Source organism: Hyperolius riggenbachi, chromosome 1 (genome assembly GCF_040937935.1).
Source record: "Hyperolius riggenbachi isolate aHypRig1 chromosome 1, aHypRig1.pri, whole genome shotgun sequence".
NCBI lineage: Eukaryota > Metazoa > Chordata > Amphibia > Anura > Hyperoliidae > Hyperolius > Hyperolius riggenbachi.
The window spans coordinates 558,467,101-558,483,129 of record NC_090646.1 but is presented as its reverse complement, the minus strand read 5'-3'; the positions used below and the strand labels follow the sequence as shown (position 1 = coordinate 558,483,129).

At 42.5% G+C, this 16,029-nt stretch overlaps 1 protein-coding gene across 8 annotated transcripts in view; it reads left to right on the top strand.

Annotated features, from left to right (window-relative positions):
* The window catches only part of PAM (peptidylglycine alpha-amidating monooxygenase), a 265,286-nt gene that overhangs the window by 26,084 nt on the left and 223,173 nt on the right, over nucleotides 1-16,029 (top strand). For all 8 annotated transcript variants that reach the window (XM_068247473.1, XM_068247472.1, XM_068247471.1 and 5 more), the window contains exon 3: nucleotides 5,538-5,658. In XM_068247473.1, the coding sequence (XP_068103574.1) occupies nucleotides 5,538-5,658 (121 nt within the window). The remainder of the gene's footprint in view (nucleotides 1-5,537; nucleotides 5,659-16,029) is intronic.

Below are 16,029 nucleotides of genomic sequence, written 5' to 3'. Positions count from 1 at the left end.
CAAAAGGTGGTTCTACAAAGTATTGACTCGGGGGCTGAATAATTACGCACACCCCACTTGGCAGTTATTGATTTGTAAAAAATGTTTGGAATCATGTATGATTTTCGTTCCACTTCTCACGTGTACACCACTCTGTATTGGTCTTTCACGTGGAATTCCAATAAAATTGATTCATGTTTGTGGCAGTAATGTGACAAAATGTGGAAAACTTCAAAGGGGCCGAATACTTTTGCAAGCCACTGTATACAGTGGTGTGAAAAACTATTTGCCCCCTTCCTGATTTGTTATTCTTTTGCATGTTTGTCACACTTAAATGTTTCTGCTCATCAAAAACCGTTAACTATTAGTCAAAGATAACATAATTGAACACAAAATGCAGTTTTAAATGACGATTTTTATTATTTAGTGAGAAAAAAAACTCCAAATCTACATGGCCCTGTGTGAAAAAATGATTGCCCCCCTTGTTAAAAAATAACTTAACTGTGGTTTATCACACCGGAGTTCAATTTCTGTAGTCACCCCAGGCCTGATTACTGCCACACCTGTTTCAATCAAGAAATCACTTAAATAGGAGCTATCTGACACAGAGTAGTAGACCAAAAGCACCTCAAAAGCTATACATGCCAAGATCCAAAGAAATTCAGGAACAAATGAGAACAAAAGTACTGTAATTGAGATCTATCAGTCTGGTAAAGGTTATAAAGCCATTTCTAAAGCTTTGGGACTCCAGCGAACCACAGTGAGAGCCATTATCCACAAATGGCAAAAACATGGAACAGTGATGAACCTTCCCAGTAGTGGCCGTCAGACCAAAATTACCCCAAGAGAGCAGAGAAAACTCATCCGAAAGGTCACAAAAGACCCCAGGACAACATCTAAAGAACTGCAGGCCTCACTTGCCTCAATTAAGGTCAGTGTTCACGACTCCACCATAAGAAAGAGACTGGGCAAAAATGGCCTGCATGGCAGATATCCAAGGCGCAAACCACTTTTAAGCAAAAAGAACATTAAGGCTTGTCTCAATTTTGCTTAAAAACATCTCAATGATTGCCAAGACTTTTGGGGAAATACCTTGTGGACCGACGAGACAAAAGTTGAACTTTTTGGAAGGTGCGTGTCCCGTTACATCTGGCGTAGAAGAAACACAGCATTTCAGCAAAAAAACATCATACCAACAGTAAATTATAGTGGTGGTAGTGTGATGGTCTGGGGTTGTTTTGCTGCTTTAGGACCGGCCATCTGTTCGTCAACTCAAGCTGAAGCGATCTTGGGTGCTGCAGCAGGACAATGACCCAAAACACACCAGCAAATCCACCTCTGTATGGCTGAAGAAAAACAATATGAAGACTTTGGAGTGGCCTAGTCAAAGTCCTGACCTAAATCCCATTGAGATGTTGTGGCATGACCTTAAAAAGGCGGTTCATGCTAGAAAACCCTCAAATAAAGCTGAATTACAACAATTCTGCAAAGATGAGTGGGCCAAAATTCCTCTAGAGCGCTGTAAAAGACTTGTTGCAACTTATTGCAAACGCTTGATTGCAGTTATTGCTGCTAAGGGTGGCCCAACCAGTTATTAGGTTCAGGGGGCAATTTCTTTTTCACACAGGGCCATGTAGGTTTTGAGTTTTTTTCTCACTAAATAATAAAAACCATCATTTAAAACTGCATTTTGTGTTGAATTATGTTATCTTTGACTAATAGTTAACGGTTTTTGATGAGCAGAAACATTTAAGTGTGACAAACATGCAAAAGAATAAGAAATCAGGAAGGGGGCAAATCGTTTTTCACACCACTGTATAGTTGCTCTGAGGTAATATTAACTTCACAATAAATCAATAGACGCTTTGCGCTGCAACTGCCGTCTGTGTTAACTATCTGAGGTAAAGTACAGCTCGAGCTGAAAAAAAAAAATTAAAAAAAAATTCCGGTTCAAAAAAACGTCACTTCCGATCAAATACTTTATTTTTTTATCTCGATCTTTTTTTCTCAATTTGATTTAGACCTATTCATTTTCCCCAGATTTTCAGCCTAATCGAACATTCGTGTATGGTACCTTGAAAACAACTATGCAATTTTTTGGGATCTAACGGGATAATCAAACAAATTGATCTAATCGAAGAAAAGAAATGAAAATTTGTACCATGTATGGGCACCATTAGGAAGCAGAGTCCTCCCAAAGAGGACTGCGCATTATGGAGATGCCTGATCTCTGTGGCGGGGGATTTCAAACAGGGAGCCAGCGCTTAACAGAGGGTACCGGGAGAGGAAAAACTGTGCTCATTCTCAGCGTACATGCACGGATTGGCTCAGGGAATTGCTGTCCCGCCACCAATCGCACCCCCCTCCCCCCCCCCCCCTTCCCGTCGCTGGGACTATCGCATGCAGCCGCGCAGACTGCACGCACTTGGGTCTCCCATCCCTGTGGCCACAGCAACACCAGCCACGAGCATGAGACTCCTGTCCGTGTGGGTGAAATGGTTGTTTAGAAGTAGTTTACAGTATTTGACATTAGCTGTTTGGGAGCCCAGATACCAACTACTTGCTTTACAGTTTCTGTGCTATAGGCTGTGATCGTCTCCGAGCTTTTCAGTCTGTGTCTGCCACTTTGTAGTCTGAACAGTGGGAATGATGCAGTCAAGGCAGCTACAGCAGCCACGTCCAACAGAGTCCGAAACAGCACTTCCTGCGTACCTGGGCTTCTGGTCAGAACTTCAGGAGAGATTTCTTTAGCGGTAGAAAAAGGGTAACATCTAAACACTCTGGTTGCTCAGCTATTAGATGGTGTTTTTAGATTCAGTCCCGAAGGTGGCTTTAAGTCTTTGAAGAGCATGGGATCTATGGGGTTCACACGCCTGCCTTGCAGCACTGGAGCTTTAGGCTCTAATATTGGCCAGGGCACTATCTGCATGGAGTTAATGTTTGCTTTGGGATTATTGTATGTGGATTTCACTCTAGTGCTTCAGTTTCCTCCCACAACCTAAAAAACGTACTCATGGGTTAACTGGCTACCGGTTCCCTTGCAATTAACTCTAGAGTGTTGTAGGGATGTTACACCATGAACTCCACTGAGGGACAGTCAGTGATAGATCTTGTTTCATGTGCTCTGTAAAGTGCAGAATTGCATTAGTTAGAGCTTTTCTGATGTCCCCCTGCTGGCTGCTCATTAAAAATAAGTTGTGTGTGAGCCCTAGAGGGTCTCCTTAAGGACTCCACTTCTGATATGACTAGTGTTAGTGCAGCCATTCGGGGGAATGGGTCGTCTCTGCTGAAACCCTACTTCTTCCCTATGAGACAGATTTAAACCATCTAATAGCTTAGTAATCACAGTTCTCAGATGTTATCCTTTTTGTGCATTAAAAGAGGTATCTGCAGCTTAAAATGTTGTCTTTAAAATGTGATCACTTTACTAGAAGCTGCCAGGTTGAGAACAGCAGGTATGTACTTTGTCTCTAATATATGTCTATGTCGCAGACATGTTGCTGTCGCTATTCAGGCATTAAGGCAACAGATTTGCGAACCGGCACTATTTAGGCAAGCGGCTTGGCTACAGCAGCAAAGTATATGCTGTTCTGTGGAGAGGAGAAGCAGGAAGTAAGACAGTCAGCGACTTAAAGAGAATCTGTATTGTTAAAATCGCACAAAAGTAAACATACCAGTGTGTTAGGGGACATCTCCTATTACCCTCTGTCACAATTTCGCCACTCCCCGCCGCATTAAAAGTAGTCAAAAACAGTTTTAAAAAGTTTGTTTATAAACAAACAAAATGGCCACCAAAACAGGAAGTAGATTGATGTACAATATGTCCACACATAGAAAATACATCCATACACAAGCAGGCTGTATACAGCTTTCCTTTTGAATCTCAAAAGATCATTTGTGTGTTTACCTTCTGTCCCCTTCTTCTCTCATGCACTGAACATTACAGGCTTCCTGCAGACAGCTCTGCCTGTGCCTGTGTTTGTAATTCCTCAGTATGTGTCAGCCAGCTACTTTCACAGCCTAACCTAGGAGGATTTTTATCCAGCTCTCTTCTATCACTGATAAGATAGCAGAGAAGCTGCTGGCTTATGTAAATAAAACACACACTGGAGTGTGCATAGAGGAACAGACCAGCACGGAAGAGTTGGCAGCCTTCCAGACACAGGCCGACAAGTCTGACAGGGGTGTTTGACTGGGGTGCAGCTGCACAGCTAGCATAGTTGCCCCAGTATAGGGAGTTTAGTTGCCTCAGTATAGCTAGTATAGTGCCCCAGTATAGCCAGTATAGTGCCCCAGTATAGCCAGTATAGTGCCCCAGTATAGCCAGTATAGTGCCCCAGTATAGCCAGTATAGTGCCCCAGTATAGCCAGTATAGTGCCCCAGTATAGCCAGTATAGTGCCCCAGTATAGCCAGTATAGTGCCCCAGTATAGCCAGTATAGTGCCCCAGTATAGCCAGTATAGTGCCCCAGTATAGCCAGAATAGTGCCCCAGTATACTAGTATAGTGCCCCAGTATACTAGTATAGTGCCCCAGTATAGCCAGTATAGTGCCCCAGTATAGCCAGTATAGTGCCCCAGTATAGCCAGTATAGTGCCCCAGTATAGCCAGTATAGTGCCCCAGGATAGCCAGTATAGTGCCCCAGGATAGCCAGTATAGTGCCCCAGGATAGCCAGTATAGTGCCCCAGTATAGCCAGAATAGTTCCCCAGTATAGCCAGTATAGTGCCCCAGTATAGCCAGTATAGTGCCCCAGGATAGCGCCCCAGTATAGTGCCCCAGGATAGCTAGTATAGTGCACCAGGATAGCCAGTATAGTGCCCCGGTATAGCCAGTATGGGTAGGGGGTGTCCCCGCCGCTGCAATCAGCAATGAGGGAAGGAACACACTAGGCAGAATTGCATGCGTTTTCCCCATAGCACGTAGTGGAAAATGCATATGCGATTCTGCCTAGTGTGTCCCTACCCTGAATGTATTTGCAATACTGGATGTCCTGATTGTACAGAGTTTTGAACACCTTATATCTATGCTCCCCACTATTTGTTTTTTTACATGTACAGCACTACAGAAGATGTTGGCGATATATAAATTAAAAATAATTTGACTAATCCATTGATCTTATAAACACATTAGCTGTGCAACTCAGCGTGTACACAGGACTAGACAAATATTTTGTGCCATGAGCGTGGTTTTAAAATACAAAAATAAAATTGCAATTCTATACATCTCTTTTAATGAATGTTATTGTAAATCCAAATAGTCATATTGTCAGGAAACTGAGTGTTCCTTTTATTCGCTCACAAATCAGAATCTCCATAAAATCATTTGGTTGATTGTTTGATCTGGTTGGAAATTTCTGTCAGCGAGGATATTTACTGTAATAATGACTTGTTTATATTGCTTTACATACAGTACATTAGATTTTTCAGCGCCTCAATTGTATACAACAATTATTACTTTTTTTTTTTGCTTTGTAGCATTAAAGGTTTGATGTAAATGCTGTATTTTAGAACTGCACAAGTACAATGTAAGATTGTATACTTTTATATTTCTTACAGGCATGAAGAATCATCTAGTCTTCAATCAAATGGATGCTCAGGACCAGCAAGACCGGTTTATTCTGAGGATTCTTCAGACTATAGCCTGGATATACGCATGCCAGGGGTCACTCCAACACAGGTGAGAGGAGCAAGGGGGCTTACATGTAGAACAGTGAAATACAGTGAAGCCCAGGAGCGCCTTCTTTTCTATTGTTGTGCTTCCTGTAAAGGAATCTGTCCATCTTTGAGCAAAGTACAAACAACTTGCTAAGGGCCTGAGCCAACTAACACATTTTGTACGTTTCTACCTGCTTTTCAGAATCTGTAACATTGTTTTGCTGATAAGTGGACACAAATGCTTTAGTGAGCTCAGGCCCTAAGCACCAGCTTCTGCCCCTTTCTAATGTGTGTCAATTAAATCAAATGTATTCTATTCTTTTATCTATCCTTCCCCTCTACAAGAAGGACGTTTCACAGTGTAATTAACCTAAATTTCACTCTTAAAAACAGTTTGAAATTTTTTACAGGCTCACTTTCACTTCTCAGCGGAGCAAAGGCTGTGTGACAGCAGCACTGATTGGAAGCAGCATACTGCTGTTTTTTTCACTTTGAAATGGGTTTCACCATGTACAGTAGCATACCTGCCCACTTTCTGTACCTCACACTACTTTATTAGAATGTTTACCCAGATGACCAATTCACATAGGATAACAATTGTTACTCATTGTTTTGAGTGACAGTTTAGTTATAATCATTGTGAAGTTACACTTCTCGACTATACGCCAATCTGCAAGTTGTTCGTGTTGTGCGCCATGAAGGAAGTATAAGCAGTAGTATAAAAAGTGGTTGTTAGCCAGGGATCCAACGGGGCTGATCCCGAAAGATGTGAGCAATGTAATTTGAAGCTTAATATTTCAGTTCTGTTCCCTGCAAGAGTTTATGCCATCCCCTTACTCTCCTGACAGCTGGACTTTGCAATTCTTACTTTACCTTGCTTTACGTTGAGTTAATGTGAAGAGCGTGACAGCATTGCTTGGCTTTGCTGTGATCCCAGCAGATGGACAGAGCCTAAAGATGAATGGAAAGCCAATGTATGACGTGTGAGCGGCTGCTAAGTTGGCCTTTTTAATGTCTTTATAAAAAATGGATTACTAGGAGTTTTCACTGAACAGGAAGCAGATACATTCTGTGGCAAGGCAGAATGATGTTTAATGTACGGTATCCATAGCAACCACAGCAATGAGGGCAGGTTGCTGCTTGGTCACTATAGGTGACTGCCCTCACATTCTACTTCCTCCACTAATAAGGAGACGTAGCCTATAGAAGGCTGAGAGTTGGAGGTTGTTGTCATGCTGCAGTAAGGGGATGACTCATAGTTGCAGATGGAGGTTTTTTTTTTTTTCTCCTGTAGAAGGAATAAAAGGGATCCCATTAGCTGGGGAAGGATAGGAATCTGGAGGCTGATTTGTTCTATCCCTCCCTGTAGACCTTCAGCTGGCGTACAATAGAATATACGCAGGCCATTAGGAGTCTGTGCGCGGTAGCATCTTTAATTGGACCCCCTATCCTTTCATGCTACATGAGGCATGCAATGCCTTGTGCAAAGATTAAGTGGCACAATAATTCTTCCGGAGAACTTAAATACAGCCTGATTGAATCCCATTTTTCACATTGATGGAGAGTGTTTAACCGAGGCTACTCTCATGTGCCGTGGACTGATCTCCCTCGTACTTAAAAAGGTTCCATTTCTGCCATTACGATGGAAATTATCTTGAGACTATCTCTACTTGTTTGTGGCACGTAGATTAACGGACAAGTATACTAAACCTGACCACACACATCGAGTTTTACCGGCAAATTTGATCACTATAATTGAATATGTTGGTTATCTGTGATGCAGTGAGACGTCCTTTCCATTGATTCAGACAAAAATCAATTGAAATAAGAATCAAACCGCACGCTAAATCTCAGTGGATTGGACATGGCGGGGGAGTGGCGGTAAATTAACAGCCCATAGCGTTGTAGTATATCAAACCAGTGCAACACTGCAGTTCAATAGGTTTTCAGTTGATTTTATGGTGAAATCTATTGAACATCTATGTGCAGTGTAATGGGGGGGGGGGGGGGAGGGGGATGGGGTGTGTGATCTATGCATGTATGTCCACCTTAAATACTGCAAAGATGAATTAGACCATACAGGCAGGGAAAGTATATAATAAATAAAAGAAAGGCAACTTCAGTTTTTATCATCGTTTAATGGACAAATTGGTAGTTCGGGTTCAGGTGTGTTCATGTGTATCATAGCAGTGACTGGGCTGTCTGTACTAGGTACGTATTTTGCCACTGCCGGCAGTTTAGGCACAGGGTGAGTTAAATGGCGGCACACCCTGCTACCGCTCAAATTCCCAACGGTGTTAAATACCAGGGCTGTGGAGTCGGTACAAAAATCATCCGACTCCTCAGTTTATGAAACCACCAACTCCGACTCCGGGTGCTCTAAATTGCTCCGCCCCCTCCTCAACTCCAACTCCACAGCCCTGTTAAATACTATTCCCCGTCCAAGTCATAACAACTCGGAGGGAGCAGTAATTCGGGGTCTGGCACCCAAATTACCTGTTGCAGTAGTGACCGCTGTGGACTGGGCTGGCCTTTAGTTCACACTAACTTGAAAGTAATATAAGCGAGCAGAGGATAGTGCAACTTCTTGGCTTACTCAAGTTTTGGGGATGATTTATAAAAGGCTGTTTACCAAGGAAATACAGTTCTATTGACTAAAGTAGCAATTGCATGATGAATTGAATCTTTATAGAGTGTCACTTCTAGAAGCATACTTTTAGAAGCTGATATTTATGCATCGTTTGTGCCAATTTCCACATTTATAAAGCAGTAAGCAGACCTTAGCGTCACTTTGCAAGAGATCCATGCTGTACAATAAGGGCAACACCCAATGGCGTAGCTAAGGAGCTTTGGGCCCCAGTGCATGTTTAACAATGCCCCACTCAAGCATTCTAGACATACCAATTCATAAGGCAATACAAAACCTGTTAAGGACATCCACACTATAAGAGTGGTAAGCAGAGGAGGGGAGCAGTTTAAGGATTACCACTATTCAAAGCATATATAGAATTATCATTCCCAGCATAGCACCATTGCAGAGCTAATTCTATTGGTTAACGGTGGGCTCCTCTGGTCCACGGGCCCTGGTGTGGTCGCAATCTCTGCATACCCCATTTCTACGACACTCACAACACCATAGCATAGCAGTACACCGCTCCATTGTCATTCAATGGGCCACTGCTTTTCAAGTAACGATTGTAAGTGGGGAACTAAAGGGTTGACATTACTAATAGAAGTGGATGGAGCTTTTGCTAATTCTATGGAAGGGGAGACATTTAAACAGCTGCTTACACATTGATCTTCCACCAGGGATGCCTAAATTCAGGATGTGTGTGTTTGGGGTAAAGTAGAAGCTCGACAGTGTTTAAAGAGCACCAGTCATCACTGAGGATTAATGTAGGGACCTTGCTGTAGAGGGCAGGGGATGGGGATATCCCAGGATTTCCTATGTCTGAAGTAAACTCTTTGGATGAGAACAGGACCTTACAGCTGCAGGGACTGCTGCAAGCCTGAGTTAAAATAGGGAAAAGCACATAATGCAAGTCTAGCTTTATTGCTGGGTTCCTGTGTGGAATGTATTCACTAAGTATGGCTAATAAAGGTGCATCTCATTAAAGCAGATCCAAACCAAACATTGTTTTTATCCAAAATATGTAGTTGCACCACTCTGACACATACAAAGATAAATAAACACTCCTTCAAGCCTATGAGCATTTCAGTGCATGCTTTTCACCCTTCTCTTTACATAACTAGGGTTATATAGGTGGCAGCCATTAGCAATTCCTCCTTTTCTGGACACCACCTACTCCACCAGTCTGCTGGATTCTGTCTCGGCTATATGAAAGGAAGGGAGGGGTTCCTCCAATAAATGTAAAATATTTGATATTTGTCATCATGCAGCTGAAAAAAGGCTGCTATTTATTATTATAATTTAGAAAATAGATTTTATTTCTGAAATCTTGTATTTTTAATTTGGGTCCACTTTAACTGTAGGGTGTTGGTGGATGTTGTAGATAAGATGCTGGGGACACTGTAGGCAGAGTGTTCTTTGTTAGACATCTTTAATAACACAAGACTGAGATTATTCTTAGTGTCACTTCCCTATTCTCAGGGGAAATAACCTGGATATCCGTCTATAGAATGTTAAGCAAACAGAATTTATCAGTGCTCCACTATACAGCATCAGACATGAAATCCGGTTCATTCATTTCCTGCAGAACAGCAGCTACCTGAGGGGATAAAATGAAAACCTCGTTTTAGAAAAATAAGCAGTGTTAAACACCACTTTGTTTTGGTCTGCTTTGAGCTTTTTCATTTTATCGCCCATAAGTTGACTCTCCAGTTATAGTTAGTTATTCGGGAGATTCATAAAAAACAATTAGAGGCCGCTATGTATGCTACACTCGCTCCTTGCAGTGTAGCGCGCCTTACTTAGTTACCTACGTTGCTTCCATAGCTCGTTTGTGAATCTACCCCCTTGGCCCATATGCAGTTAACTTTTTCTCTTAAGTTTACTCCTCGGTGATGTTTTCACTTGTCAATAAAATGCCTTTTAAAGAGAATCCGAGGCGGGTATTTTAAATCTGAAGAGGGCACAGAGGCATGTTTTGTGCATAATCACATGCCTCTGTGTCTCTATATAGCCGCCTCTAGTTCCCCCCCGGGGTCTGCTTTGCCCCCCTGACAAAAGCGCCAGGCTAGCGACATTCTGCTTGTCGCTAGCCTTCTATTTACCTGCAGCCTGTGATTCAGTCAGCACTCCCCCACCTTTGTCCTCGCCAATGCCCGCCTCCATGAGCGTCCTCCACTCGGAAACTGCCTTGGTCGCGGCTTAGCTTCTGATTTGAGGAAGCTCACTACCAGTTGCTCAATACCAGTTGCCTGGAAGCCCTGCTGATCCTCTGCCTCTAATACTGTTAGCCATAGCCCCTGAACAAGCATGCAGTAGATCAGATGTTCTTGATATTATTGTCAGATCTGACAAGATTAGCTGCATGCTTGTTTCTAATGTAATTCAGACACTATTGCTGCCTAATAGATCAGCAGGGCTACCAGGCAACTGGTATTGTCTAAAAGGAAATAAATATGGCAGCCTCCATATTCCTCTCATTACAGTTGTCCTTTAACTGTCCCCCAGAGGGGCTCACAGTCTAGTTCAGTACTTTAAAGGTGATTGTGATGTGAAACAGCTGTAAGAGAATGGACTGTTGGCAACAGAGTACCCTTATGTAAGAAGATGTATGCCTGCAGATATGGGCACCAGATGTATGTCATTGTCAGGAAGGTTTTTTTTCTGTGCAGGACGCTCTCCATTGTTAAATGTTACGTCGTTATAATTTGTGTACTTGTTGTAATACAGCTAAACAGGCTCATGGTCTGACCAGGAAGGAAGCTCTGCATTGTCTTACAGATTGTGTTTCCTCTGCCATCTCCATTATGTAATTTCCCAATGTGGATAAGTGGAGCAGTAACCTTATTCACAAGCACTAGTCTTGGAAGGATTCTATAATTGGAGAGACCTCTTCTACTGCATATGCATATGGCATTGTCTGCTTAGTAGGACAGCACAGTGGTTTCCCCTGACAGTGCTGAGCCCAGGGAATCACTAAGCAAGTGTGGGAGGTTGGCTAAGAAAAAGCTTTCATGTTAGGTTTCACACACTTTGGATGAAGGCGCTCTATTTTAAGGTGGAAGACTTTTCTTTGTGAGTAGGAAAGGGCAAGAGCCTCTAATTTTGTCTTTATTAGGACTGGTTCACACGGGCGTCTGCTGAGCTTTTGCTTGGCATTGCGTTCAAACGCCAGCGTTAAAAAGCTAGCTTTTGAAAGCTTTTGAAAAGGCTAGCAGTTCTGGTCTCTGCTATTGTTTCCTCGCGTTTACTGCCTCTGAAAGCAGCATGTTGCTTTTGAGACTGGACGCAACGCTGGGATCTACTGCCAGGCTTTCATGAAAGCCTGCAAAAGCCAGCTCTAAACGCTCCTATTCACTTCCATGGGATGGCAGTAGATCCCAAAAAACACTGCGTCTGAAACGCTGCGTTAAACGCCACAAAAACGCCCGTCTGAACCAGCCCTTACTGTGATCCTATCTGGGATTTTACCCTTGCTTCTTCCGTGAAACTAGACAGAGCTTTACTAGAATTGTGTAAAAGAGTTAAAAAAAAATCTGGCAAAAGAAACTGATGTCTCCATTGGAAGGTTTATACCCAGCTCCTTCATCATTGAAGACCGGAGACATTTAGTGTTCACTTAACAAGGAATAGAGCAGACTTAGGCCTAGTGCACACCGAGCGGTTTTTGCAGCGATCCGCAAACCGCTTCCGCCAGTGAAAACGCTTGGCTAATGTATTTCATTGGTATGGTGCACACCAGTGGTTTGCATTTTTTAGCAAACCGCAAACGTGCCTCCTGCTGCACGTTTGCGGTTCGCAGAAGCGTTTCTGCCTCAATGTAAAGTATAGGAAAAACGCAAACGGCTGTGGAAAATGCTACATCAGAGCGGTTTTCCAGGCGTTTTTGTTACAGAAGCTGTTCAGTAACAGCTTTTACTGTAACAATAATTTAATCTTCTAAACAGAAACGCTTCAAAAAATGCTAGGCATGTTTAGAAAACGTCTCTAAACATGCCTAGAATCACTCTGAACTCTGCTCACAAAAACGCTAGCATATTGCGGATCTGTTAGCGATTTTGGTGTGCACTGGGCCTTAGAGCTGATCTCATAAGCATGTATAAAAATGTGCATGGGAAACCTAAAACATTAGCAAATTAGCTTTTTTGGTCCTTAGGTCTTGTACAAAGTATAAGAAGGCATTAACTACCGGTATGTATGGAGAAAAGACGATCTTAGCATTAGTTTAGAAAGGGTTTCTGCATTTAAGAAGGGTTTTGAGGTTTTTTCCTACTTTGTAGGGAATTATGATGCCCTTTTTTTACAAGTGTGTGTGTGTGCGCTTGTTGGCATGTACCCTAATTGCAGAAGAAGGGTATTTGACGTAAAAGCAGGGTATTGGAGGAGGAAGAGGAGCACTAATTGAATGACCACTACGACCACAGATGAGAGTATAAAGGGATGCTGGGTTCAGAGTGGATAGAGGCAGGGATGCAGTGTAGTCTCCCATGTGAAAAAGGCCTCAAACGGTAATATTTTTCCTAGAAGACCCTCAGCCAACAATTCAGCACCATCTTGGCATAGAATACAATGTGTGTACAGGTGTCCCATGATGTTGCATAAAGTTCTGGCACACCAGATCCTTAATGACAGCAATGCCCGAGCCCATTATTCCCCTCCTCACCTTGCCTACTGGAGGCCACTCCATCGTGCACCTCGCCATCGTCCCTCCTCTCCATAGCAATAGACTCATCACTAGGCTGTATGCACTAATTGACTCTCATAGCGGGTTTTCTGGCGTTCCCATAGCCACCCTGATAGCTGCTTGATCCTTCTAAACAAAGAAAATTCACATGTGTGCATGCTGGCCACCAGAGATGGTCAATGAGATAGATACTAATGATTCCAGCTTATATGCAAACTGTATGCAGATTGGAACAGGGCCAACAAAATGAGCAGGAAATATTTTTGATTGGCCCATTGTTAAGCTGCATGTAGTTTACATGATATATTATTAACATCTCTTTGACTTCCCATTGACTGATTTTGGATATTTATAAATGATCAATTAAGAATGTTCGATTTCCTGATTGGTAGCAGGCAAGCATCATATTTGCAAAAATTGAATTGATGTGGGCTAAATTATAAATATGAAAATGACATAATAAGATTATGCTAGGCCTGTTCTTTTAGCAGTATTGTGCAGCCTTGTTCAGCTAAGTGTGTATCTGTAAGGTCCCATTCACACTTAGAAGCGCAAGACACTGGCGATTTTTGCCGGTGTTTTGCGGGAGTGATTTTTTTTCCGCGATTTTCACTAGGAAAAATCACTGGACAGTGCAGGAATTTCTCCACGATCGCGTTTAGTGCTTCTATAGCACTGAAACGCGATCGCCGGGAATGCCTGAAAATGGTGCAGGCAAGGTGTTTGCATTTCGATTCACCGCAAATTGCCCAAGTAAGAACTAAGACTTGATTAAAGGGGCACAAACGAAGCAGAGACACTGCTCTGTTTATAAAGAGCACGACTTGTTTATGAAAAGTGTTGCCTATTTATCAAGAGGAGTGGGGAGTGATAAGGGTTTTACCTCCATCTCCAGATCCATTCTGAGAGGTCAGAATGTTCCAGTTTAAAAGAGGATAATTGAAAGAGACTACCTGCTTATCAAAAGGAGTGAAGAGTGTTAAAATATGGTCAGTTGAGTTCCGTCAAAAGCTGTAGGGAACTGACATTGGCCTCAATTCACTAAGCTTATCTCCTGTCTTTAATAGCTTTTCTGAGCTGTTTCTACAGTTATCACCATGGTGATATAATGGTGATAACTGTAGAAACAGCTCAGAACAGTTATTAAAGACAGGAGATAAGCTTAGTGAATTGATGCCATTATCGAGAGGGGTTTTCATAAGTTGAAGCTAGGATATAGAGTGTACAGCATCTGGTGTACTCTTGTGTTCAGACCAGGGTGCCCCAATCTTGAACAGTTAAGATCTATCATACCGAAAATTAGGTGGACATATGCCATAGGTTGTTTTTTTTCCAGTTTTTTTTTTTTTTTAAATTTAGTCAATAATTTTGTATTGTTTGAAAATCCAAACCAATCCACCCTACACTATTAATTTTAAATCGATTATTATTATTTATTGTATGTATAAAGTGCCAACATATTATGCACCTCTGTGCAATAAATAGGGATACATATAATGTAAACAAGGGGTGACAGACAAAGAGGTAGGAAACAGTTTTATATAACATAGTACAAGGTTATACATGCAAACAGGGTATTAAGGTACATAAACACGTCGGATTTTCATCCAGTTGTTTGGACGTCAAATCGGGCATGTGTACAGTCCGTCGTTCAGCTGATAAGACTGGACTTGAGTGATCCGCTTGGCGCTTCAAACGTCCAAACGACAGGTCGTTTGCGAAAATCTGACGTGTGTATGCACCTTTAGATGCATGATCATGTGATATTACAGAGACCCAGCAAATCAAGTCTGAGTTTGCCCATGAGAAGGGTGTCATTGTTGAGGCTGCAAGAAGCACACACTTGGGGAGGGGGAGAGAGAGACATTGTTCTCCTAGTATCCTGCTTCTTACTGTAATTTCACCCAAATTTGTAATTTGTCTACTGTGTTCAGGAGTATGTGGATCGTGGTGATGTGAAAGCATGTACTTGGGACTGCTGGAGCTTGTTGTTCATCTAGTAGCCTCGTGCAGTGCTGCAGGAAACAGTTACCCCTACTTGGTCATCTGGGACTTTAATTTAATTCACTGTGTTGCTGGGATTTGGTTAACTCTTGGTGGAATCGGCGGCAACTAGTGTGTAGTGTACTCAGCCAGAAGGCCGGCAGAAATATGGAATTATCCATAGACTGCAGTTCTCCCTAGCAACAGGGAGAATTTTAATTGGTCCACCATTAACCAATGAGAATTCTCCCTATTGATGAGGATTCCCATTGGTCATTTGCAGCTCAGTGGAGATCCCCTTGCTTCTGCCAGCTGCCGGGCTGCGTACAGGGACCGAGGATCGGCAGTGGGACATGTAGCGCCTTGGCAGGTGCGTTACCGCCATAAATTATATGTGGGAACGCATACGCCTGCACGGAATTATCACTTTCTGTGCGGCTCACTTTCTGCAACGTTTCAGCGCCATTTCACACCAGCTGCGTTCTGTATGATTTTTGGAAAGGCTTGAGGTTTTCCAATGCAAGTACATTAAAGTTACAATTGCAGTTGTGGGAATGAGTTTCTACTGAATGCGTTCCCAATTTTCTGCTAAATTTTTCCTACGTTTGGATTAAGGCCAACATACTAAAAATGGAAAAATGCGTTTGCGTTTCTCGATTTTCGGTGTGAAAGAGCCCACAGAGTGACAGTTAAGAGTGACCCACAGAGTGACACCGTCAGTTTAGCAATGAACGGAGAACAGACAAAAAAATGTCCATTCTCCGCTTTAGTGGGAACTAAGCCTTAGCATTATTTGTCGAGTTTTGTGTATATTGTATGCCCAGTAAACATCCTGTGTGTCAGGGGTTTGCTGCAGCGTGTCTTCGCTCTCAGTCCTGATACACCTGAATGTCACATTAACAATGTAAAATAGGCATTATACAGTAATATATAGTAATATCCCTTTATTTCAGTAGTGCCCCATTCTTTGTTATGCTTCCACTTGATATGTCAGTGTGCCATATCATATCTATTCTTAGAACTGCTGAAGCAGATAAGGAAGTAATTTTAGGAGCTGTTCCAAGACATAAACTATTCAGTAACAGGGTCTTATCAAT